Source organism: Protobothrops mucrosquamatus, unplaced genomic scaffold (genome assembly GCF_001527695.2).
Source record: "Protobothrops mucrosquamatus isolate PMUCROS unplaced genomic scaffold, P.Mucros_1.0 scaffold2009, whole genome shotgun sequence".
Taxonomy (NCBI): domain Eukaryota; kingdom Metazoa; phylum Chordata; class Lepidosauria; order Squamata; family Viperidae; genus Protobothrops; species Protobothrops mucrosquamatus.
Window position 1 is genome coordinate 269164 of NW_015388122.1, and position 25446 is coordinate 294609.

Genomic DNA, 25446 nt, shown 5'->3' on the forward strand with positions numbered 1-25446 from the left:
CATATAAATTTAAATATAAATAAATAAATAAATAAATCAGCGGCTTCAAAAGGGTGGCCGCGATCTGTTTTTCATCACACACACACAAAAAACACCTGAGGCTTTAAAACGGAGGTTACTGATGCCGGGGCTGGATTCCAGAGCAGCGCCAAACGCTGCGCCGAAGTTTAAATCAATTGGAAGCCTCCGAATCTGCAGTAAAATTTATGAGCTCGTTGTCTCCAACGACAACCAAAATGGCGTCCGCGGGTGTTTCCCAGCTGCCGAGGACGATCCGGAGGCTCCAATTACTAAGAACGGCGAATTCCAAGCCTACAGCACAAAAGGCTGCTGCTTGACTAACAAAACGGAGGCCTGCAGCACGAAAGGATGCTGCTGTAATCCAAAACCGGGGGGAGAAAGAGGGGATACTAAGGCAAGCCTGCCTAAGGAAAATTTCCCCCCAAAGCCCTGGGAGGAAACAGCAAATGAACGCTGCAGGAATCCTTTCCCCTCCCCACCTCCCACTCCTCAAGCAATTAATTCCAAACAACACTGATCCCAGTGAGAAAGGAAATTTTAAGGGAGGATGTCAATTAGGAATTACAAATAAGGAGGATCCGAGTCAAATAAGGGAAAGAGGAGAATTCACCATGGAGTTTTCTAACCTGCTACTCGAGAGCCAAACCTGTGCCGAAGTTTAAATCAATTGGAAGCCTCCGAATCTGCAGTAAAATTTATGAGCTCGTTGTCTCCAACGACAACCAAAATGGCGCCCGTGGGTGTTTCCCGAATGCCGAGGACGATCCGGAGGCTCTAATTACTAAGAACGGCGAATTCCAAGCCTACAGCACAAAAGGCTGCTGCTTGACTAACAAAACGGAGGCCTGCAGCACGAAAGGATGCTGCTGTAATCCGAAACCGGGGGGAGAAAGAGGGGATTCTAAGGCAAGCCTGCCTAAGGAAAATTTCCCCCCAGAGCCCTGGGAGGAAACAGCAAATGAACGCTGCAAGAATCCTTTCTCCCCCCCCCCCACCTCCCACTCCTCAAGCAATTAATTCCAAACAACACTGATCCCAGTGAGAAAGGAAATTTTAAGGGAGGATGTCAATTAGGACTTACAAATAAGGAGGATCTGATTCAAATAAGGGAAAGAGAATTCACCAATGGAGTTTTCTAACCTGCTACTCGAGAGCCAAACCTGAGACGTCTTTCAAGAGCTGAGACCAAGTTAAGACTGGATCTCCTAGCAAGAGGGGGCGTGTCAAGTTTGGCTACTTGGTCTCAAGAGCAGGCAGACTGTGAATACCCATTGGTGGATTCTCCATCTCCTGTACTGGAGAAAACCTGTGACCTGTTGGGTAATTGTTTCAGGGATACTTCCTTACCTAACTTTTGTGTACCCCCACACTCTCTCTCAATGTTGCAGAGCCTCCCTCGCACTTCTGCTTACCTCCACCTATCCTCCTCAACCTAGGCTATACCCCTGTGGAACTCTCTGACCCACATGCCACCTCTCCTGCATACGTGCACACACCCCAACATCCCCATGACACATAGTGTCTATGCACCCCCTGAAGGTGTTAAGGAGCACATCAGAAGTAACTCTGAATGATCGAAATGAGGCTTCTGAAGGATCACATGAATCCACATTTCTTCTCTAAATAGGATGACAACATGGAGAATGGCATGGGTCTCTAAGCAGCAAGCTGAAGGTGAGTAGCATGCATAAGACCCTAGGGAGTGCTGGGTGGCAAGAGCAATTGTGCCATTCCCCACACCTCTTGAGAATGGCATGAGGTGACATTTTTCAGTGGAATTGCGGCACTATGGCTGAAGTTGAAGCCTGGGGGCAGTGATAACAGTTGGAGACAGTAAAGGCCCCAATCCTGGTCCTGCCATCAGTGAGGGCCACATTGCAGGGTTGGAGCTGAGGCAATTTCAGCTTTGCCTCACACTGCAGCACCCTTCCAATTTGGCATGGTTTGCACTGGGCTTCTCCCATCCCCCTTACCTGGAACTCCATCTACTTAATAACCCACAAGATAGTTTAGCCTCTGCAACCAAGAATGCCAGGATTGTGATCATTGAGTAAAGCAGCCATGTGACATCTCACTTATTGACCACTTCACTCAATGACTTACTCAGTCCGAATATGAAAAGCCTCTTCTGGACTGGATTTTCTTCAGCTTTCCACTAAAATCCAGATACTTCCAATACAGTGATCTCACAGGACAACCATCCTTGACACAGTTCAGACTTGATCCTTCAAATAATGTAATCCTGCGAGAGTTCTGAGCTTGGTGGATCCAAGAACTTATTTCTCTCTGCCTGACATGGGATATGTTGAATTCTCGTACAGCTGCCCAACCATACCATTATGATGATGCTGTGGCTACAACAAAGTATAGTACTAGTTCTGCAGCTTAATAAGTCATTCAAACCAATATAAATCCACAGAGCACAATTGGAATATACTTACTGCATAAATACCTCCATCATGTGCTTTGTTTCCACCAAGAGCATCAATTTTTTCTCCAGTTTTGCCATCATAAATAATAATCTGTTCAGAATTTTAAAAAGAGACTATCTTGGAAAAGTTAATTTATGGATTGCATTATAGTAGACACTAATATTTCAAGAAAAAAACCTTTAGCATAAATCAATGAGTAAAAAATCTGTTTCTTTATAACACAATAGCTAAGAAGCGTGCAGGCCTTGCTAAAAATAGAAAGAATCCCTTTTCCACAGCTACATGCATTTCTTTTTCATGTGGTCACTGCCATGTTTATTCTTAGACAGGAGCAGTTGGCATCAGAGTTGGGTCAGCACTGGAACCTTAGGTATCTAGCTCTGATTGTTACTTTTAAAAAGTCTGATTTCAACCACTGCATTATCAATAGCAGTGACTAGCTATCATTTGAGTACCTCAAAGGACCACAGAGCACCTTCCAAAGCATATATGGGAAGTAGTTTTGCCTGAGGAAGACCTCCTCCAAATGCTTGTACCACTACTAGAAATAAATTTTAGTTGAGAACTGAGAGTCAGTTCCAAGATGGTGCACTCAAGGATAGCAAGAGACTTTTGTCTACAGGTAGTCCTTTACTTATGACAATTGAGCCCAACATTTCTGTTGCTGAGACATTTGTTAAGTGAATTTTGCCCCATTTTATGATCTTTCTTGCCACACTTGCTAAGTGAATCACTGTAGTTGATAAGTAGTAACACGGTTGTTAAGTGAATCTGGCTTTCCTATTGACTTCGCTTGTCAGAAGATTGCAAAAGATAATCATGTGACACAGTAACAGTTATAAATATGAACCAATTGCCCAGCATCTGAAGTTTGAACACATGATCATAGGGATACTGCAAAGGTCATAACTGTGAAAAACAGTCATCAGTCACATTTAACAGTGCTGTTGTAGCTTTGAACAGTCATTAAATGAACTGTTGTAAGTCGGGGACTACCTGTATTTCTTCTTTCTCAATCTCTCCTTAGTGCTGTTCTTTTTACCATCGGTACAAGGTCTCCATCTTTCTTGGTATTATTTTTTCCCTTCTGCCCATTGTTCTCACTTTCTTTACTACTAGAATATTTATGCCGATCCACACCCTAGCAGTATGATTCTCAATGTAACTACTTCAGAGAGAATAACTGCTTTTCTGTAAATTCAAGCAAATATATTCATTGGAATGGTTCTATTCTCGTGTGAAATGCTTTTCATATGAAATGCTTTAAAAACTCCGATTCTTTTGTTGGTGCTGAATATATTTCTCTAAAAGGAAACTACTGTATATAAGAGGCATCAGATACATCCACCGCAAACATTAAATGTTCCATTTTAATGCATGTGAATTAGAACCCAAACTAAAGTGAGTCATGTGCTCTTAAAAATAGGTCCAATAACTTATTAGGGATTAAACTGACACCTGTTTCATTCAAAGCATGCCTTGCATTTTATTATTATTTTTTTACCTGGCCATCTGCACTGGCTGTAGCAAGTCTATTTCCATCAGGAGAGAACCTCACACAGTTAACAAAGCGGCTGTGGTCCTAAAGGAGAAGAAATACACAGTATGAACATTATACTAGGTGAGATGGGTGGCAAACAGTCTAATAAATAAATAAATGTACAGCAGAGTATCCTGCTTCTGAAGCTCATAAATAGTATCCTCCAGATGCACAAGATATCTGATATTTCAGTGTTATCCATCCAACTGCTGAGAATGATTACTGGCAGTTCACGGGAGGGAGGCTAAGAGGTCATATTCAGAGGATAAGAATATACAAATTATGTTGTCTGGAGAAATTAGGTTTTAAGAAAAATCCATAATATGGTTATCTCTGTATCAGGCACATTATTGGTGGAGATACAAGCAGTTAGTGTTAAATCTTATTTAGCCCTTCACAGGCTGACACAGAAGGCTAGTTTGTGGCCAACCATTTCCCAGACAAAGCATGGTACCCATTTTCCACAGCAATAAAGTCAGGAGTCCCCTTCAAAGATGGCAAGGTCTGAAGCTTGCATGTTAATCTACGTTATTTCCCAAGCATGGGAAATAATGAAATAGGAATACTTTTAGGGTGTTGAAAAGGTCTAAAGTTCAAAAATATGCGGATGCTGCTTATCTTATCTAAAACTACTGCATCTGTACAGGCTTCTCTGAGACTTTAACATATTTACTACAAATGCTTTTCATCCTCTGTTTGTATAAAGGAGCTTTCAGACCCCATTCCAGAAGCAATACCTCACTGACATACTGCAGATGCAGGCCCTCTACAACAGTCCTCCATAAGTAAAGTTGCCTATTTCTCAAGGACGTGGAAAGTGCTTTCAGTTACCACAAGAAGGTGAGAGAAGATTCTGACCACAAAGCTGGACTCTGCACAGGAAAGAAAACAAACTCACGCTAATGGTGAACTGGAATTTGAATGGTGGTCCTTCAAAGAAAGCAGCACAGTTGTCATCGCTGCCAGTTGCTAAGCGATATGGCCTCGTCTGTTTAATGTCCACTGTATTTATTACTTTGTTGTGACCTGCAAGCTCACCTACTGATGAACCAGTATCCCACAAGAAGACTGCTCCAAATCTATTTATGCAAAACAAAGACTTAATTATTTTTAATACACATTAAAGTAATTAATTATGCTCATGCAACTTCAACTTTATTCCTTATGGTATCATGTAAAAAATAATGAAATCAAAGGGTACAAATATTTGGTTTTAATTGGCTTTTATAGGGGAAATGTTGTGTGTGTTGTTTGTATTGTGTTATTTTAATATGCTGTGAGCCGCCCTGAGTCCCGTGGGGAGAAGGGCGGCATATAAATTATGAAAAATAAATAAATAAATAAAAGTTTCTATTTGTTTCTCTTAATTTTTTCCTTCCTACTTAATGTTTTTATCATGTTATTTAGTGTAATTTAAGAATAAAATAAAAAGGTTCTCAAAGATGAACAAAAAACAGGCTGCAATATCAACTGATTTTCTGCAACAACTGCTAAAGATATGATTAATTCTATCACTTCACAAAAAAGAATTTTAATTATCCATAAGCAAATAATTTTAAATAAATCTTCTTTGCATGATGAATACCAGCAAAGCAAAGCATGAGTTTCTTATTGACATAAATTATTGCTTTATTTACAAATACCTAATTCCTGAAAAGATATATTCTGTGTGTATATATAAGGAAGCTGGAATGAAAAATAGACATAATATTTCATAGTCAAAACGTTCCATATAAGGAAAAAAATTGGTTGACAGCATTCAAAACTAGAGAAGAAAATATGGTGCCAATATTTCTGGACATAAAGCAGCAAGACTTCATTATAGCAAAACTGAAATCAACTCTCCTTTTTCCTACAATTTCTCCATTTTTTGACATCTAAGAGCTTTATAGTAACATAAAGAATGGTTGATGCTGAACTACAGCGAAGAAATAAATGTACATACAACAACAAAGCAATATTAGATTTTAGATATTAGATAACCTTTATTGTCATTTTTTTACTGTGGGCACAATGGCACACATTAAAAATGAAATTTAGTTGCTTGCTCTCGAAGTATACACATACATAACAAACACACATTTAAACATATTATATACAACGTAAGTATAGACCTACATCCTTATATATAAGTAACATATAATTATTAATCACTGTCCATCTTGAATACATAACAGAAGGAGGAAGCTTTAGGGTTCACTTAGATATGACTACCCACAACATTCTGTTATACATGGAGATTTCTTAGAATTTAGAATTCTTTAAAATTCCACTTCAGCTTTGGATGTGGAAATTTAAAAACAAAAGCTAGAATTTAGTGACCTAAGAAATAATTCTTGCACCAATCACTTTCCCATGTTGTCCCACCTCATTTTAAACAGGGATACGTTTTAATATTTTGAATTCCAACAGGATGAGTCCCATGAATTACTTGATAGTGTGGATTTAATACAACAAACCTTGCCATTATTGTCATTAAAAAGGGAGTGTTTTATTTATGGAGTCCAAGAGGATACATTCTCAAGAAAGATTCAGCTCTTAAACAAGTAAATTTCATCTGTAAATTAAAAACCCAAAGACCTAAGAATAAATAATATAAGGGATTGAATAGAACTTGGGGCTTACTAACTTTTCCCTTCCTTCTCCAACAGCAGCAATTCTCTTGCTATCTTCAGTCCATGCAATATCTTTTATCTTTCCTGCAAATGGCTGATATTCATATTTTAATAGATGTTCCTTCTGTGTGGTGTCCCAAATTCTAAGCTTTCCAGAGATATCTGTCAAAGCACAAACACACACACAAAATTGTCAAGCAAGATTAAAATACTGCATATCTATCAGATCCTAACTTTCAAAATTTAAGATATACCAGCTCTAAAGTATTCATATGACTGCTATTGAACAAACATATTATTTCTGCTTTTATTTGGTTTCTATTAAGTCTTTCTGCTCAAAAGGAGTATTGAAGATGGCGTTACAAATTATAACATATGCTGAATATCGACAATAAAATAATACAAATAATAAAATCATGAATAATAAAACCATTGTCCATTAAAGTCTGGCCAAAGAGATACTATTCTTCTCCAAGATGTAAAACACGGGGATCAAATCCATGTTGCAAGAGTGTATTCATAGCTACAGGAGAAAGCTCTCTTCTGCTTCTGGATTTTTAATAACCAGGACAATTGTTAACAGGAGTTGGAAGCCTCAAATAGTAAGCACCTAAGCAGTAAGGACTTAAACAAAGGTTAAATTTATATCAATTAACTAACATTAAAAATTAGTATCTTGTATTGTATCTGACAATTAACACAGGTTTTTAATTCACTGTATTAAATATCTTGTACTGAAGACTGGTTTTGTACCAAGGGCAAATTCTGAGTATTTTTTAAAGACCAAGACCATATAGAATGCACTACAGTATTCAAATAAGGTATGAACAAACATGGAATATCTCTGGACCCAGAATGTGCCAAATAGTAACACCTGCTCAATCTGGAGCCTGCAGACACTGGGACAGGAGCTCAATAGCATCACATGGTTGGCCCAGGACTACTGTAAGTTGTACAATAGGGTATAAACAGCATGCTGAAAATATCTGACCCTGGACTAACAGATGACTCCGCTCAATAGTTTCATGTAGATGTTAAACAAAAGAAATGAGAGCACTAAGTCCTGTAGCACTCCACAGGTGAAGGGCCATGGACTCAATCACTTCCCCGCTGCTAACACCAATTGAAACCAGCCACAAAGAAAGTTAGAGCAGGGCTTTTCAACCAGTGGTACGCATACCACTGATGGTACATTGGCACCTGGCAGATGATACGCGACCATCCTAAAGAAGTGGTAGCGGGGGAGGGGAATTAATTGAACGGTGGCAGCATCACACAAGCCTGAGCGAGAGACGGCTGGAGCTGCCAGGGCTGTCAGGGCTCAGCTGAAGCGCCAGGATCAGCACCAGGCTCCAGCTGATCGGCGCTTCTTCAGGGCTGTCAGGGCTCAGTGGAAGCACCAGGATCAGCACCAGGCTCCAACTGGAGCTCGCCGCTGATCCTGGCGTTTCTGCTGAGCCCATAAGAAGCGCTGATCAGCTGGAGCCCTGCCCCTACTCCGCAGAGGGCAGATCCCCATCATCCTCAGCCTGACAGGGGTCTTTCCAGCTGCACCATTGCAGACAAAAGGGGGGGGGCTCCAGTGAGGAGGAGGTGGAGGAAGAGGATTTAAGCAAGCTTAGCAACCAGAGTGGGGATTCTCCCCAAAACAAACGTGCTTTGTGGGTAACCTCCCAGCATGACAGAAGAGACCAAAACCTGCTGCATCCACCCAACAGATTGGGGAGGGGGAGAATAAAAACCAAATACACACACCCCTGCTGCCAATCCTCAACAGAAATGCTCACAACAATGAAAACCTAAGACAGGAGGAAGAGCGTGGCAGGGCAGGCAGGCTGGTGTCTTGCTCAGCTGTGGCTTGGGGGGGGGAGGGAACAGCTTCCCCCCTCAAACGCTGCCCTCTTACGAAAGCAGGATGAAAACTCCAAAAAAACGACAAGGGAAAAAGGTTAAAACAGAAGAGTGTCTCATGATAGTTTGCTTCCCCACTTCCTTCTAGCAATTTAAATATGTAAAGTCCACAAAAGGAAACACTTGGCTTTCTTTCATTGTAATTCAGAAGGGAGGAACAGGAGGATTGGGGGGGGGGTTGTTTGTTTCAAAGGAAGGAAAAGAAGGGATTTGGGTCTGTGGGGGGCGCAGCAGGTGAATGGTGATTGCGCATGGCTTCTGGTGTTGGGGGGCGCGCAATCTTTTTAAAAGAGCAAAACAAAGCAAAAAATAAAAATCCCCCACTCCAACCCCAAGAACTGGATGCGGATGTGATCTTTTTTTCCCCTTCTTATTCAGAAGACACACTCTTCTGTTTTAACCTTTTTTTCCTGGTCGTTTTTCAGAATTTTCATCCTGCTTTCGTGAGAGGACAGTGTTTCAGGAGGTGAAGCTGCCCCCTTTCTGCCCCCCCAAGCCACCAGCCGAGCAATACACCCGCCTGCCTGTGCTCTTCCCCCTGTCCGAGGTTTCTGTTGTCGTGAGCATTTCTGTTGAGAATTGGCAGTGAGGGGCTGTTTGGTTTTTATTCCCCCCCCCCATCTGCTGGGTGGTTGCAGCAGGTTTTGGTCACTACTGTCGTGCTGGGTGGTTACCCATGAAGCACATTTTTTGGGGGGGATCCCCACTCCAGCTGCTAAGCTTGCTTAAACCCTCTTCCTCCTCCTTCTCATTGGAGCCTCCCTTTGTCTGCAACAGTGGGGCAGGAAGACCCCTGCCGGGCTGGGGATGATGGGGATCTGCCCTCTGCGGCGTAGGGGCAGGGTTACTATGCTCCCTGTCAATCAGGTTTGATTTCCTTTCCTTGCCCCCCCCATCCTTCCCTGCCTCCCCTGCTTGTAGCTGCCTCTGAGCCCCTCACTTTTGGGTCTTAACATTGCTGGCATCTCTTTCTCCTAAGCCCCTCGTGCTGGGTAACTGTTGCCACCCAAGAGCTGTTTTAAAGTTAGGGAATCTTTGGGGGATAGCCAACTAGCACCCCAACATGCCCATGTGCAAATTATTGTCAGAGAAACAGGCACAAGTTTCCCATTAAAAGTGTGGTAAGTGGGTGTACAGATAGTCCTCAACCTACAACCACAATTTAGCCCAAAATTTATGTTGCTAAATGAGAAATTTGTTAAATGAGTTTTGTCCCATTTTATGACTTTTCTTGCCACATTTGTTAAGTGAATCACTGCAATTGTTAAATTAGCAACACGGTTGTTAAGTGAATCTTGCTTCCCCCATGGACTTCGCTTGTCAGAAGGTCGCATAAGGGGATCACGTGACCCTGGGACACTGTGACCGTCATAAATATGAATCAGTTGCCAAGCATCTGAATGTAAATCACAAAACCCTGGGGATGCTGCAACAGTCATAAGTGTGAAAAATGGTCATAAGTCACTTTTTCAGTGCTGTTGTAACTTTGAACAGTCACTAAGTGAACTGTTGTAAATCAAGGATTACCTGTACTTTATCACTTTTTTTCTGGGTTTTTTGGGGGGGTCATCAAGTTTTTGACACCTTGCTAGGCGACTGGTGGTACTCAGATATTACCTTATCCTAAAAGTGGTACAATGGGTGGAAAAGTTGAAAAGCTCTGAGCTAGAGAACCACTGCAACTTGGTGACCTCTCCCTCCAAACCTTGCAGCCAGTCCAGAAGGCTACTGCAATCAACAGTACTGAAAGTTACTGAGAGATCAGGGAGCCTGAGGACAGATGTACTAGCCCCATCCTGCCAGATGGCCTGGGATGTTAAATAAAATCCCCTTAAAAAAAGTATTAAATAAAACCCACTTCATTTTATGAAGACCTATACTAAATTTCAAGAAAGCAACATATTATGCTGTACCTTTTAATCTTTTCCCTGCATTGCTTGATTTACATAATTTAAGCTCCTTAAAGGATTTTTTTGTGAAACTAATCTCTTTTTGTCACTTCACTGTAATTTCAAAATTTACAAAAAGGCAGTTACTCCCTCAACCACAGCTTTATTTACATTCTTCCACTGCCTGGACTGAATCAATATATTTGTTCATGTGCTTTTATCTTTAGTGCTTAGATGGATAAATTCTTATTTAAGCATATACTTTGTGGATGAAATTAGAACATTTATATATTGTTTCCTATTTAAAAAGTTAAAGCAATTCTCATTCAGTTACAAACTGAAGGAAGCTGACAACGTTTCTAGTGGCAGAAAGAAAGGCTTGAACATTTGCTTAATTTACTTAATTTATAAAGCTCACCAAATTCATTTTAATGTAAAATGTATGTAACTGTGGCTATATTAGACATTATAAGAAACAAATAAAACTGCACTGCTGATTTAATAAATAAGCAAAAGAAGGATGTCAATTCTTGGGTTTTATTTATTTTCTTTATGGTAAAAGAGAGAAAATCACTGCAATTTTTACAAGGCAACTTCATTCTGGGGCTAAAAATACCCCAGGTACACTTTGCACCAAGCAGAAAGCTATTATGTAATATTTATATCACAATAGCATCTGCAAGTACAGTGTGCTTACATATTGGTGAATCCTTTTGAATTTTCAATATTTCTGCATAAATATGACCTAAAACATGATTTGTTCTCCACACAAGTCCTAAAACTAGATAAAGAGAACAACAAATCAATCAAAACCATGATATGTCTTCACTTATTCATGGAGGAAAATGTTTCAAAGCCACATATATTTGTCTTTGGCAAAAGTATGTCAACTTCTGCAATGTTCAGTTCAGCAGGAGGGAAAATTAGAACCAGTGGTTTCAATCAATGGAATGATAATAGGTGGGAGGATGTTTATTTAAAAAACAAAATTCTGCATGTTCATTATTGAAGTCTGATCTTTACAATACAGGGATGTGGGAAGTTTAGGAGGTCTAAGGATCTTTTGTTAGTGCTCACCAGGCTGGAAAAACTATTTCCAAAGAATTTGAACTCCAATAATCCACTATCAGGCAGATTATGTATAAAATGTGGCAATTCAACATCACTATTACCAGGAGTGGTCAATCAGCACCAGGAGTGGTCAACCAAACAAGATCACACCAAGATCAAGGCATTTAATACTCTAGGAAGTTGCCAAGAACCCCATAACAACGTCTAGAAAACTAATGTCTTCTCTTGCACTGGCAAATGTGAGTGTTCATGAGATTCCCATCAAGAGAACACTGAACAACAAAGGTGCAGATGGTAGGGCTGCATGGAGAAAGTCACTATTCTCCAAAAAGAACATTGCTAATTGTGTACAATTTGTCAAAGACCACATGAAAAACGCAGAAGGCTAATGGAAGAACACTGTGTGGACACATAGGACCAAAATAGAACTTTCTGGCTTAATTGAAAAATGTTATGGTGACATTGGTGAAAAGCAGATATTGCATTCCAGCATAAAAACTTTATCCCATCTGTATATAGTAGTGGCAGTTCCATAGTTTGGCCCAGCCTTCCTGCCTCTGGACCTCGATGACTTGCCATCATAGATAAACTATGAATTCTGAATTGTACTAGAAAGTTCTACAGGAAAGTGTCATGGTATCTGTCATGAACTAGACTTAAGAGAAAATGGATCATGCAGGAAAACAGCAACCTAAAGTATACAAATTATAGGACCAAAGAATTATGAAAGCAGAAGAAATTTAATGTTTTGGAAAAGCAAGCCAAAATTCTAACCTTAATTCCATTGAAATATTGTGGAAGGACTGAAGCAAGCAATTCATGTGAGGAAGCTCCCCAACATCCCTGAAATAAAGCTGTTCTGTAAGAAGGATATGGGTTAAAACTTCTCCAGCTGGTGTGCAGGACTGATCAAGAGTTATTGGAAATATTTAGCTGAATTATTGCTGGCTGGGGAAGGGGTCACAAAGTTACTGAAAGCAAAGATTCATATACTTTGCCATACACAAATATGTATATTGGATCATTTTCCTCAATAAATAAATGAATTTGTGAGGACAACAGATGGCATTTTAGGTCATATTTATACAGAAATACTGAAAATTCAAAATTTTAAGTACTACTATTCTTCTCCTTGTCTCTTCTCCAAGATTAGCTGATAGCACACAGAAAAGTGGGGTGGGGGTGGAAGGGGAAATGGGGTTTAGAGTAGAAGCACATCCAGTTTGAGTCAGTCACTGGGACCAGAGGTTTAGTCTTCCAAGCTTTCAGACTCGTGCTAGACCCATCCTCGGGGAACCTTTCTCTACCCGAATGTGTGTTTTGGACTATTCTATGTGCAACATTTATGTCGTGCCTGGTTGTGTGGCTTTCTTTTAAAATGGTTGATTGGGGTGTTGATGGCCGGCTATTAAGTTTTTAGCTATTGCTTCCTTGTGTTGCCATGGCTCCTATTCTATGCATTTCTTCCTTTCTCTTCTTTGTGTGTTACACAGGCATCTTGTAATAAATGCTTGTGGGTATCCATTCTGCCTGAATTGTTCACAGAGGTACATTCTGGTCCCAGTGACTGACCCAGAATGGATCCTGCAATGAAAGAATCATTCAAAAGATTCACATGCAGTCTCTTAGCCCAAGAATACAATATTGATACAGTATTATACCAATAACAGCAAATTAAAAGAGCCCTGGTAGCACAGGGGTTAGATTGCAATATTGCAGACTTGCTCTCTCCACAGCCTGAAGTTTGATTCTGACCAGCTCAAGGTTGATTCAGCCTTCCATCCTTTCAAGATCAGTAAAATGAGGAGCCAGATTGTTGGGACAATATGCTGACATTGTAAACCGCTCAGAGAGCGCTGTAAAGCACTATGGAGCAGTATATACGGTAAGTCTAGGACCTAGGTGGTATTGCTATTGCTAAGTGTACAACACTGAAAATCATAGAAAACCACAAGGAAGCAGAGAAACATACTTCTTGATGGGCATAAGTGAACATGACCCTGCACGAGATTACAAAGAAATACATATTTACACTTTTACACTCTACCTCCAGATGCGATGTAGAAACCACTGGGTGCATACTTGGCCACCACAACTTGATGGGCGTGTTCAGTATAGATGTCAGCAATTGCTGGGTTCTGTAAGAGAAATAGAACTTCAAAATGTAACTTTTCAAAGAAGAGAAGTTTCCCATCCATTGTCAATTATCTATTTTTGCCAATGTCATCAATTCCTGGGTTCTGTAAGAGAAATAGAACTTCAAAATGTAACTTTTCAAAAAAGAGAAGTTCCCCATTCATTGTCAAATATCCATTTTTGCCAGCTGATCTGATAAAAGATTCTTTGCCACTATGGGATGGTATCAATATCTGGTTTGTGATAGTTTCAGACGTGTCTCTGCTAATTAGATGCCTGTCCAGGGAGGGCATTTGGGAAGGGGGGGGCAGACAGAAGGTTCTTGCCCCAAGGAAGTACAAGAGATGGGCAAGTGGCTTTCTCAGGGGCAGCTCCCAATCTAGAAATCAGCTTGTTCCTGAGGAAGGCTGAGCTTCTAGTTGCTTTCTACAACTAGAAGGCTGAGCTTCTACTTGCTTTCTACAAAGTGGTCAAGATATTTTTATTTTTTTAATTGTTTTTGAGGGTTATGTCCTGTTTTTATGTAGAGGGAGGGAGAAATGGTTCTTATTCTTTTAAGTCACTTTGACTCTTTGGAATTGAATAGCTAAAAATAATACTGTACTATTATTATTATGGATCATCGCACAGTCAGCCAGATGTTCAGACTGGACTTGGCATTTTGTCTACCTATTGCAGTGGTTCTCAACCTTTTTAATGCCGCGACCCCAACCGGTCGTAAGTCGAGGACTAAACCGGCCGTAAGTCGAGGACTAAACCGGTCGTAAGTCGAGGACTAAACCGGTCGTAAGTCGAGGACTACCCAACTGGTCGTAAGTCGAGGACTTTCCCTGCCCGAGAGCGCCACGTATGTGTGGTTCCGCCCCCTGCGCCGGCCGAGGCGTAGCTGGCAAGCGGCAGAGACGGAGCAGGCCGACCACCAGATGGCCCAGCCCAAGGGAGGTAAGGCACCTACCGGAAAAGGGAAAAAAAATGGCGGACAAAAAAAATGGCGGACAGCCTTGCTTGGCGACCCCCGTGAAATGGTCGATCGACCCCAAATGTGGTCCCGACCCACAGGTTGAGAACCACTGACCTATTGAGTCCTTACCAAGGACCTGGGATAGGCAGATGTGGATGTTTGATGGTATTACAGATATCGTCGCAGGACTGAAGCAGTTGCTAGTAAGGCCGCCTTTTGCAATTGACTAATGGTGAATTTGTCAATGCCAATGGTTTTCAAGTGGTGCTCCAGTTGTTTTGGGATTGCACCCAAGGCACCTATTACTATTGGTACTACCCTTGCTTGCTTTTGCCACAGTCTTTCTATTTCTATTTGTAGGTCTTTGTATTTTGTTATCTTCTCCAGTTCTTTCTCGTCTATTCTGCTGTCTCCAGGCACTGCCACGTCCAGACTTTTTCGTCTTTCTTATCGACAATTGTTAAGTCCGGGGTATTATGTTGCAGGTGCTTGTCTGTTTGAATTCTGAAGTTCAGAGCAGTTTAATTTTATCATTTTCTATGACTTTCTCTATTTTATGATCCCACCAGTTTTTGCTTACAGGCAAATGATATTTCTTGCAGATCTTCCAATGCACCATTATTGCTACTTTGTCATGCCACTGCTTGTAGTCAGTCTGTGCGATCTTCTTGCAGCAGCTTACCAGGTGGTCCACTGTTTCTTCAGCTTCTTTGCATAGGCGGCACTTACTGTCTGTTGCTGTCTTCTCAATTTTGACTTTATATGCATTTGTCCTTAAGGCTTGGTCTTGTGCAGAATTAGTCCCTCGGTCTTTTTCTTCAATTTTCCTGCTTTTAGCCATTGCCAGGTCTTGTTACTATCTATTTTCCCAGCTATTTTTTTTAATGTACTGGCCATATAGTGCTTTGTCTTCCCATACCTCTATTCTGTTCTTCATTTGGTCTTTCTTGTAGGCCAGTTTGGTCTCTCCAGTAGCCAGTAAGCCTTCCTGATATATTAATTTCAGTGCATCTTCATCATTGTCCTTCAGATATTCTCCCAAAGCCATTTTTTCATCTTCAACCATCTGATGTACTTGTAGCATTCCACGCCCACCTATTTGCCTTGATAGATAAAGTCTGTTAATGTCACTTCGTGGATGAAGGGCATGATTCATTGTCATTATTTTTCTGGTCTTCCTATCCATTGCTTTTAGTTCTGCTTGAGTCCAGTCCACTATTCCAGCTGTGTATCTAATGACTGGAATTGCCCAGGTGTTGATTGCCTTTATGGTATTTTTTATATTATTATTATTATTATTATTATTATTATTATTATTATTATTATTATTATTATTATTATTATTATTATTTCCCAGAACAATAATGATAATGAATCATGCCCGTCATCTAAGCAGTAATGTTGACAGACTTTATTTACCAGGAAAATAGGTGGGCATGAAATGTTGCAAGTATATCAGATGGCTGAAAATCAAAAAGGGCATTGGAAGAATAACTGAAGGACAGTGAAGAAGATGCACTGAAGGTAGTACGTCAGGAAGGCCTACTGAATACTGGAGAGACCAAACTGGCTTTCAAAAAAGACCAAATGAAGAAAAGAAAGGAGGCATGGTCATTAAAGAAAATGGTACATTAAATGGTACATTAAAGAAAATGGCAGGGACAACGGATAATAACAATGGCTGGCAATGGCTAAGAGCAGCAAGGTTGCAGAAAGAGACAGGGGCTAAGACACAAGACTAAACCTTAAGAACAAATGCATACAAGGACAGAATTGAGAAGATAGCAACAAATAGCAACTAAAGCACTCCTGCCCAGGGGAGCCCTTTGTAATTCAAGCCGACGCCAGCGATGTGGCAGTTGGAGCTGTATTACTACAAAAGAACAAAAGTGGGGTCTTGCAACCCTGCACCTACACCTCTAAAATATTTACTGAAAGCGAGCGTAGATGGGCAATCTGGGAGAAAGAGGCCTTCACAATTGGGTGGGGGCTATTAAACTGGCGACACTATCTAGAAGGGAGCAAAGTGCCTTATAAAGTATGGACAGATCACAAAAACCTAGAGGCACTGAAAACTCCCCGCAAATTGTCCCCAAAGCAAGTACGGTGGGCACAGTACTTTAACCGTTTCAACTTCACTCTAAAGTACATACAGGGAGGAAAAAACTTCCTAGCTGATGCGCTATCGAGCCCCAGTACAAAAGTGAATGCGAAGGTTAATGAGGCAATTATCTCCAGTCCACAAACTTTTCCTATCGTAAGGACCATCAATCCAGTCACCGTAGAACTAAAACTCTAGACTTTTAGGGAGAATTCACCCTGTCTTCCATTGCAGCTTGTTGAAACCTTGTCGGGGCTCCACTTTAAGACCCCCCCCCTAAGAAGGCACCCAGCCCCTTCGTAGTTGCGGGACAGACCCACTATGAAGTGAAACGTATTCTTGACTCTAGAATTTTTAAAAGAAAATTGCAGTACCTAGTACAATGGAAGGGATACCCGTTGTCTGAAGCCACTTGGGTGAAATCCAGGAGGTGAAAGCTAACCGACTCATCAAAAGGTTTTATGAGAAACAACCCAACAAATCGAAAAATAGTCCCTAACATATGCTTTTATTTACATTACAGGATCTGTCCTTTTTGTAAGGGGGGGCGGATGTCAACGCTGCTAACATCAGATGTTCCTGCTTTGACAATATACGAAGATGCAGATATTTTCTATTTAAGCTGTGTATTACTTTTAGAGTTAGAATTAGATGGTGCTGGAGGGGAGGGGGAAGAATGTGCATGGAGATTAGTTAGCCATAACAATATCTCAGTAGAGTATTCTTCAAGGTTGTTTGTAATAAGAGGAGATAAGAAATGGCGGGTTATGGAACTGGAGGGAAAGTTCACACTTCAAACTAATTGGAGAATGTGATTAATGACTGTAAAATGAAGGAGTGAGTTATGCTTAGATATTATGTGTTTAGGGGAGGAGAATTCAGATTTTGGCTTTGCCTATGTACGTGCCGAAGCTATGTTGCTACATTAAAGATTCTTTAAGGTAAACAATGCCTCAAAGTTCTTTGAAGAGTTTCTTCCTTCGGAACCATGACAAGTATCTTAGGACACTCATTTCCAGCACCAATGCACAACTCTTCTCACATGCATAGGAAGGGAAACACTGAACATCTAGAAGCATCTAGAAGCATCCAGAAGCCCACAGAAGCCCAGAGAACCTGACTGAGAAAGCCAAATGCCTTCTTGCTGAACTCAGGGAGCTTTCTATAGGCAACAAAAAGTGGGGGGTTTTCTAGAGGTTTTCATAAACATATTTTTAAAAATTGTTTTGCAGAATATTTTCCATTTAAAATCAAAAAAATTGTGGAAGGATATTAGTGTAATAATTTATTAAAGTTGTAACTTATTTTTCTGGCTGCTTCTTCAAAAATATATTTACATTCCTTCAAACATGCTAGAATGCATTTGGGTCCAGTTGAATAGAGTTCCATTTTGGTTATGTAACTATTGTATTTGGTCACCATTTTATATTTCATATTTATTTTTCATTATATATCAATGTATGAGCTGAGCAGTTCTATAATCCATTAAATAAGATAAATAAATAACATAAAACAGATATGATTTACTGAATTACGATACCTTAAAAGTAATCCTACTATTCTAATAAAACTATTTCTAAACATAAATTGTCAGTTTGCATAGAGCATTAAAAACAAAAATAGAAGTACTTTTCCTTATAGAAATTCAGGTTTTAGCAAATTTTCAGGTTACATTTTGTCTCAAGATGCAATTTAAATCTGACTGATGAAATCTGATGAATTACTGAGTGCTGAATGATGAACCCCTCAAGATAGATGGCACTCAATATGCTATTGAAAAAGATGTGAAGATCTTTTGGAGTACTACTGTGCATCCCTGAAAATAAGATCCAGCCCTTTTTTTTTTGCCTCCAAAAGACGCACCAGGTCTTATTTTCGGGGGGGGGATGTCTTTTCCAATCACCTTGCAGCAGTGGCAGCGACAACCCCACCCTGCTAGCCCACTTTTTCTGTGGCCGAAGGAGCACCTTCATTCTGCAGCTGAGAATGGAGCTTGGGCCTGCATTTCACAGTCAGAGGCCTTTCCAGAAGGTCTGTGCAGCCAAGAACTGAGCTACAGATTGAATCCATAGCTCAGTTCTCGGCTGCACAGGCCTTCCAGAAAGGCCCCTGACTGCAAAATGCAGGCCCAAGCTCCATTCTCAGCTGCAGAATGAAGCTGTTCCTTTGGCAGCAGAAGAAGTGGGCCGGCAACGCAAATGTCAATCCATGGGAGGCCTGGCTACAATAGTAAGCTCCATCCCTACCCTAGCTTGATTTTTAAGCATGCGCCTCACCCCAAAACTAGGGCTTATTTTGGGGGTAGGGTTTATATTAGGTCTGACCTCAAAAATCAAGCTAGGGCTTATTTTCAGGGTAGGTCTTACTTTCGAGGAAACACGGTAGTGATATTTATGTTGTGGCTAGGTTAAATTCAGAACCATCAAATAAAGAAAAATTTCCTGAATAGAAAAAGCTGCAAAGACGTGATTACAGTGGGAATGTGGAATGAACATGCTCAATACAGTGAAAGGTGAAACAACACTGATATCTTAGGCATCAGGGAATTGAAATCAACTGAAACTGGATGCTTGCAGAGAGAAGACTATACTATTTTATATGAAAAAAGGAACTTTTCATAATTAAGAAGGTATAGTAAGGACAATACTTGAATACAATACAATTGATGACTAAATAATATCAATTCAACTTTGCAGGCAACGTTTTATTATAATGATTATATGAGTTTATGCTTCAACTACTTAGGCTACAGAAGATGAGGCTGATGAGTTTTATAATCGAATTACTTCTGAAACTAACAGAATGTGCAGGAAAGATGTGGTTCTTGTGGTCAGAAACAGGAATGACAAAGTTGAAAATACATAGGAAAATACCAGATTACATGGGCCCAAGGGACCAAAATGAAGCATAAGAATGACATATACATTTCTTCCAATCCAATTATTTCTTTATTGCTCACAGAGTCTTTCAACAACTAATATGACACCTATGTACATGGATATCACGGGATGGAATTTACAAAAATCAAACTGACCAAGGAGATATTATAGCAAAAATGTGACCACTGGTTGATATAACTGAACACAAACTGCTTAAGTGCAAGTTCCAAGTCAAGTTAAATCAAAAGAACAATATCAAATAACGAAGCCAGTTTTCATAATACAATGCACTATTTTTAAAGAAAAATCAAAGCCTAGAAAGGCTAAGACCTCAGGAAAGATTTTAATAAAGAGTTTCAGAGATTTTTTGGAAAAGACAAGAAGCAATATTACAACATCTAGGATGGAAACAGGTATATAAAAAAATCTTCTAAAAGATCTCTGAACTCAGGAGCATAAATTAGTATGCTACAGGATGCTAAAGTAAGTGATTCAGAAAATATCAAAGATAGAAATATATTAATTCTATAGATTAGAGATGTCCAGATCCAAGATATCTTAGAAAGATCTTCCTACTTACAAAAATATCTTGTACAAGCAAATTAAGTTGCAAAGTTGGAAGGCTACCTGAATTAATTAATGGCATAACTATAGTAATACGACAAGCAACAGAAAAAGAATCTATAAAAATATTCTAATCAAACTGTGCCAGCAAGTATGATTTTAAAACTGGAGCAAGAAACGTCAATAACCTGAATTACACCAATGAGACTATTCTCAATAGCTGAAAATCCATATTTGTAAGCTCAAAGTCAAGGAACACAGTGAAAAATTGCGCCTAAGATTAAATGCAAAGACCAAACTAATGACAACAAGTACAGTATTGCAAGCAGCTTTTGATTAACAATGAAAATACTGAAGACGGATAGAAAGACTATTGACACTTTTGAACTCTGAAGATAGAGAAAGTTGAAATACTATGGATAGCCAAGAAAACAAGCAAATCAATCCAGTTTTCCTTCACGGCATAAATGGCCAGGCTCCAATTTAGACACAATGAAAAAAACTAGCTCTCTTGAGACTATAATGCAGGGGGGAAATGGAAGAGAAAAAAAAGGATGACCAATAGCAAAGTGAACAGATGCAATTATAGAAGTAATGAGCACACTGTTGAAAAACTTGAAGGATCAAGTTGGGGACAGATCATCTCAAAAATATATGTGGCCATTAAGCATTGATACTGACTTGGTGGCATGTAATTAATTAATATTTTAACAAAATAATTTTACTCTAACATTTTAAATCAGATCTCCACCCATTCAGGATAGTAGAATAAATTCTTACTTTTAAAGTTTTACATATCATAAAAGCAAGCAATTCTTAGCACAAGATTCAGAAACCTGATGCAATCTAGATAGGTTGGATTTGGCTGAGAATTTGGGGACTTATATGGGTGGTCTTTGTTTAATGACTACTTGTTCAATAACCATTCAAATTTGCATTAATGCTGAACAAGTGGTACTTATGACTGGTCCTCGAAGTTCCAGTCATTGCAGCATCCCTGCAGTCATGTGATCAGGAATGCCAGAATTGCCATTGCTAAACAGCTCAATGGCATGATATTGCATTTTATGACAACAATCCCAATCCCACTTGCATCATTAACTGAGGACCTCTTGCAATCTGTATATCCAATGGGGTCAAATTTGAGGCATTTATATTCATGGAAGAAAGTACCAGCAGTCGAAATTGTACATTCCTTTTTTTCCTCAGATGGCTCTAACTTAATACAGATAGTCCTCAACTTACAACAGTTCATTTAGTGACCATTCAAAGTTACATCATTGAAAAAAGTGACATGTGTTTTTCACACTTACAACTGTTGCAGCATCCCCATGGTTACATGATCAAAGTTCAGATGCTTGGCATCTGGTTCATATTTATGACGGTTGCAATGTCCCAGGATCATGTGATTACTTTTTGTGACATTCTGACAAGCAAAGGCAATGGGGAAGCTAGATTCACTTAACAACCATGTTACTAACTTAACTGCAGTGATCCACTTAAAACTGTGGCAAGAAAGGTCGTAAAACGGTGCAAAATTCACTTAACAACTATCTCAGCAACAGAAATTTTGGGCTCAATTATGTTCATAAATCGAGGACTATCTGTAATGTGACTGCACTGCACTTCATGAAGGTACATAATCCATGGCATATTTGCACTATAGCAAAGTTATACTGCTCCAACCCCTGGAATGCTTCTACAATCCCCTGGAATCCCCTAACAACATACAGAACTGGAGAGGAAAGAAGCATTTTAACTGCCAAATACTCTGCAGAAGCTACTCTTATTCTGCAGAAAATCTGCACCAAACTTTCTTCCTCAAATTAAAGGAAATGTTTCCCATCTATTCTGGAGACTATCACAATACTTATTTAGTTAGTTCACAATTTATGTAGCCACCTATACATCTGACACCTTTATAAAATTACATTTTAGGTGCCCTAGATGCTGGCCATCATATATGATCCAATTCCTGCTCCCTCCTGACATTCCAAACCACAAGCTGCAAGATATGATAGGATGTGATTTAATGAATGTTGCCTACAGGTTCGAGAACATTTCTAAAAGGAACACAATTCTGGTTTCCATGTCTTCCAGTAAACAGTAAAATCAGGAGAGAAGATGGGTCTTACTGGGGTTAATACAGAAAGCTGCCGTGGCAAACAAAATTGTAGAAAACCACTTCTCTTAATTTCTATTATCAATTCTTAAGTTTCTGCTAAAGTGTAATACTGTGTTTCCCTCAAAATAAGAACGGGTTTTATATATACTTTTTGGACCAAAAGAACCATTAGCTCTGTTTCAAAGCACCCCATTTGCAAGCACATGAAGCTTTCAGTCTCCATCATTTCTCCGTCCAGGCGAAAAGTGTTTGGGCGCCGATGGAGCATTTGGAAATGGAGCAATTTGCTCTGTTTCCAAGCACCCCATAGGCGTCCAAACACTTTTCAGCCAGAGGGAGATTGGAAGCTATGTCTACTTGCAAATGGGGCACTCTGAAACGGAGCAATTAGCAAGCGGAGAAAGCTTCCAGTCTCCGTCATTTCTCCGTCGGGGCGAAAAGTGTTTGGGCGCCTTTGGGGCACTTGGAAACGGAGCAATTTGCTTGGTTCCCAAATGCCCCATAGGGGCCCAAACACTTTCCGCCCAGAGCGATTAGCTCTGTTTCAAAGCGGCCCATCTTTAAGCAGATAAAGCTTCCAGTCTCCGTCATTTCTCTGTCGGGCCAAAAAGTGTTTGGGCGCCTATGGGGCACTTGGAAATGGAGCAATTTGCTCCATTCCCTAGCGCCCCATAGGTGCCCAAACACTTTTTGCCCATAGGGAGACTGAAAGTTTCATCTGTTTGCAAATGCGGCACTTTGAAATGGAGCTAATCGGTCTGTTTCAAAGTGCCCCATTTGCAAGCAGACCAAGCTTCCCGTTTCCGTCATTTCTCCGTCTGGGCGATAAGTGTTTGGGCGCCTATGGGGCGCTTGGAAATGGAGTGCTGTCAGATAGTCAGCTCCCACATGCTCGCCACCTCTTGTGCTGGCCACGCCCATCCCTCCCGGGCTTATTTTTGGGGTAGGGCTTATATTAGGTCCACCCCAAAAAATCAGGCTAGGGCTTATTTTCGGGTGGGTCTTATTTTCAGGGAAACACAGTACTAATCCATATATGGAGGTTTATATGACAATTGAATAGTAATCTTTTTATACATGTAATTTCAGCCACTCCAATGCCCAACTCTCGCTGCTAACTAGACCCTCATCCAGAAACTGTTTTGAAAGAAGTCTTGTAAAAGGGAGTCCAAATGACATCATTTGCAACTTTCAGTCCTGGTGAGGTGGGTGGCTATATAAATTTGATAAATAAATTTACCAACTATTTTTTATTTTCTTTCCCCAAAAGTCCAGATGTTAGGAGAGTCACAGTGCTTTTAGTGAACATATTGGGAGAGCTCTGTATGTGAAGCATGCTGACCCTAAGCTCAGGTCATCAAAAAGGATGATATACATTTATTTATTGCCTGGGCCAATTTCTCCTTTTCCTGTTCCCTTCCTTTCTGAGGCCAAGATAGCATAGCCAGCATTCCTGCCTGCCAGTGAACCTAGCCCTTGAAAGATGCTCCTACCCTGACTCTCTTTCCCCTTTTGGTAAAAGGATAATTTTATACAATCTGAACATGCAATCTCATAACACATGGAACACGAGTTCTGCCACATTGGTTACAATATTAAGGAAAATACAGCATGAAAGTCTTAATATTTCTTTAATAGGTCTTTTGTTCAATGTATCTAGTGCTTTGCATTTTTATATATAAATAAATAAAGGGTATGTATAGTTTAAAAATTATTCTGAAAAATTGCTTTGGACTTTATGGGAGTACAATCACAGCCCTTCTCTCCCAGTCATTAAGGCAGTCCCTCTTTTTTCTTGCTTCCACTTGAGTAGGAGGGGGGGAAAAGAAAATCCATTTTAAAGTGACCTTGAGGATGTGAAAAAAAGAGGGGCTGCCTTCATGAAGCATGGGAGGGGGCTATGCTTGCAATCCAACACACTTATTCTGGATCTTTTATGCACACACCCAACTTAACTATAAGTCACAGTAATTACAGCCATTGAGCTACCCTTTGTTTATCAGATTTTTCATGCTATTTAGAATAGCTGCCCTCCACTATTCCCTACTCTGAATTTCATGACAGGAGTTCTAAAGGCAACCTGGTTGTTGGATATTTTTAGATCGTTTGACTCATCCGCTACGGCGGCTTCTCACGCCCTCCTAGATCGGCACAGATATTTCTTACCCCAGTTACACAGAAATTACAAAGTCATTGATAAGTGGCTTTTACACGAAAGCTTTAAAATTAGTAAATATAAAAACTAGAATACATTACATCTATGTTTCGAATGATGACAGATTTTCCATTGGTATATAAGAAATTGTTGCCTTTCGGATCTCCGCCAATGATCTTGGAGACCCCCCTTTCGACCTGCGGGAGGCTGGCAAACACTGTTTCTAAGAGAGAGAAAGGACACAGCTTTAGCCTCGGCGGAGGAAAGAGGAAGACGGTGGGCATCGAATGTAACCTGTTGCTCCGACCCAGCCATGAAGCGGCAGGAGGTTCCAGTCAGCCTCCAGATCAAGGGACCCGCCTCGGTCTGGCGACGCGCGAGCGGCCGGGAAGGTTCCCCGGCCAGCTGGCGGATCCCGAAAAGACTGGAGCTACATTTTTCCGGATCGGAGGTGGAATCGTACGACTATCACCATCCCGCCTTTCCTCGCCCATTCAGATTTCCGGGCCCCTCCCAAGAGAGGCCCGCCATCTCATTCTATCGAAGGGAAGTGCAGGGCGCCTCGGACTGACAGCAACTGGGCCAGAAGGAAGCCGTTCCTCCTCCTCCGCCTCCTCCACTGGTCATGGAAGGCAGAGCCACGTCCCCACAGTCCCCCGGCCTATCTAGCAGCCTCTCCGCGAACGGCGGCAACGCCGCCACTCACTCAGCTGGTAGGGCATCGTGGCTGCCTCTCGCTGCTGCGGCGGCTTCAATGGCGACGAGTCCACGCAGGTCCGCGGCGGGAGCAAAGGCAAGGCAAAACAAGGCAGAGCTTGGCCAGTCTCCTTTCCTCTTCCACCTCCTCCTCCTCTCTTCCTCCTCCAGCGGTGGCGGGGGGCAGCGACGTCAACTCCAGGCTGCGCAAAGCAGGAAGCGCAGCTCGCCTAGCTCTCGCTTCACTCCCGGCTTTGACCATATATAGTCAACTCTATTCGAGCGGCGGACCGGCAGAGAAGGAGCGGCGACCGCGCGGTGTAGCGTGGCTGGAGGGGCTCGACCCGGAA

The 25446-nt window shown here is 40.9% G+C and overlaps 1 protein-coding gene across 1 annotated transcript in view; it reads right to left on the bottom strand.

The window, feature by feature from the left end:
- WDR1 (WD repeat domain 1) overlaps positions 1-25238 on the bottom strand; it is a 42545-nt gene extending 17307 nt beyond the window's left edge. Inside the window, exons 1-7 of the mRNA XM_015823842.1 lie at positions 25107-25238; positions 24502-24623; positions 13527-13617; positions 6623-6770; positions 4892-5072; positions 3958-4035; positions 2463-2543 (exon numbers count right to left, since the gene is read on the bottom strand). Of these exons, the coding sequence (XP_015679328.1) occupies positions 2463-2543; positions 3958-4035; positions 4892-5072; positions 6623-6770; positions 13527-13617; positions 24502-24623; positions 25107-25122 (717 nt within the window). The 5' untranslated portion in view covers positions 25123-25238. The remainder of the gene's footprint in view (positions 1-2462; positions 2544-3957; positions 4036-4891; positions 5073-6622; positions 6771-13526; positions 13618-24501; positions 24624-25106) is intronic.
- Positions 25239-25446: the final 208 nt, after the last annotated feature.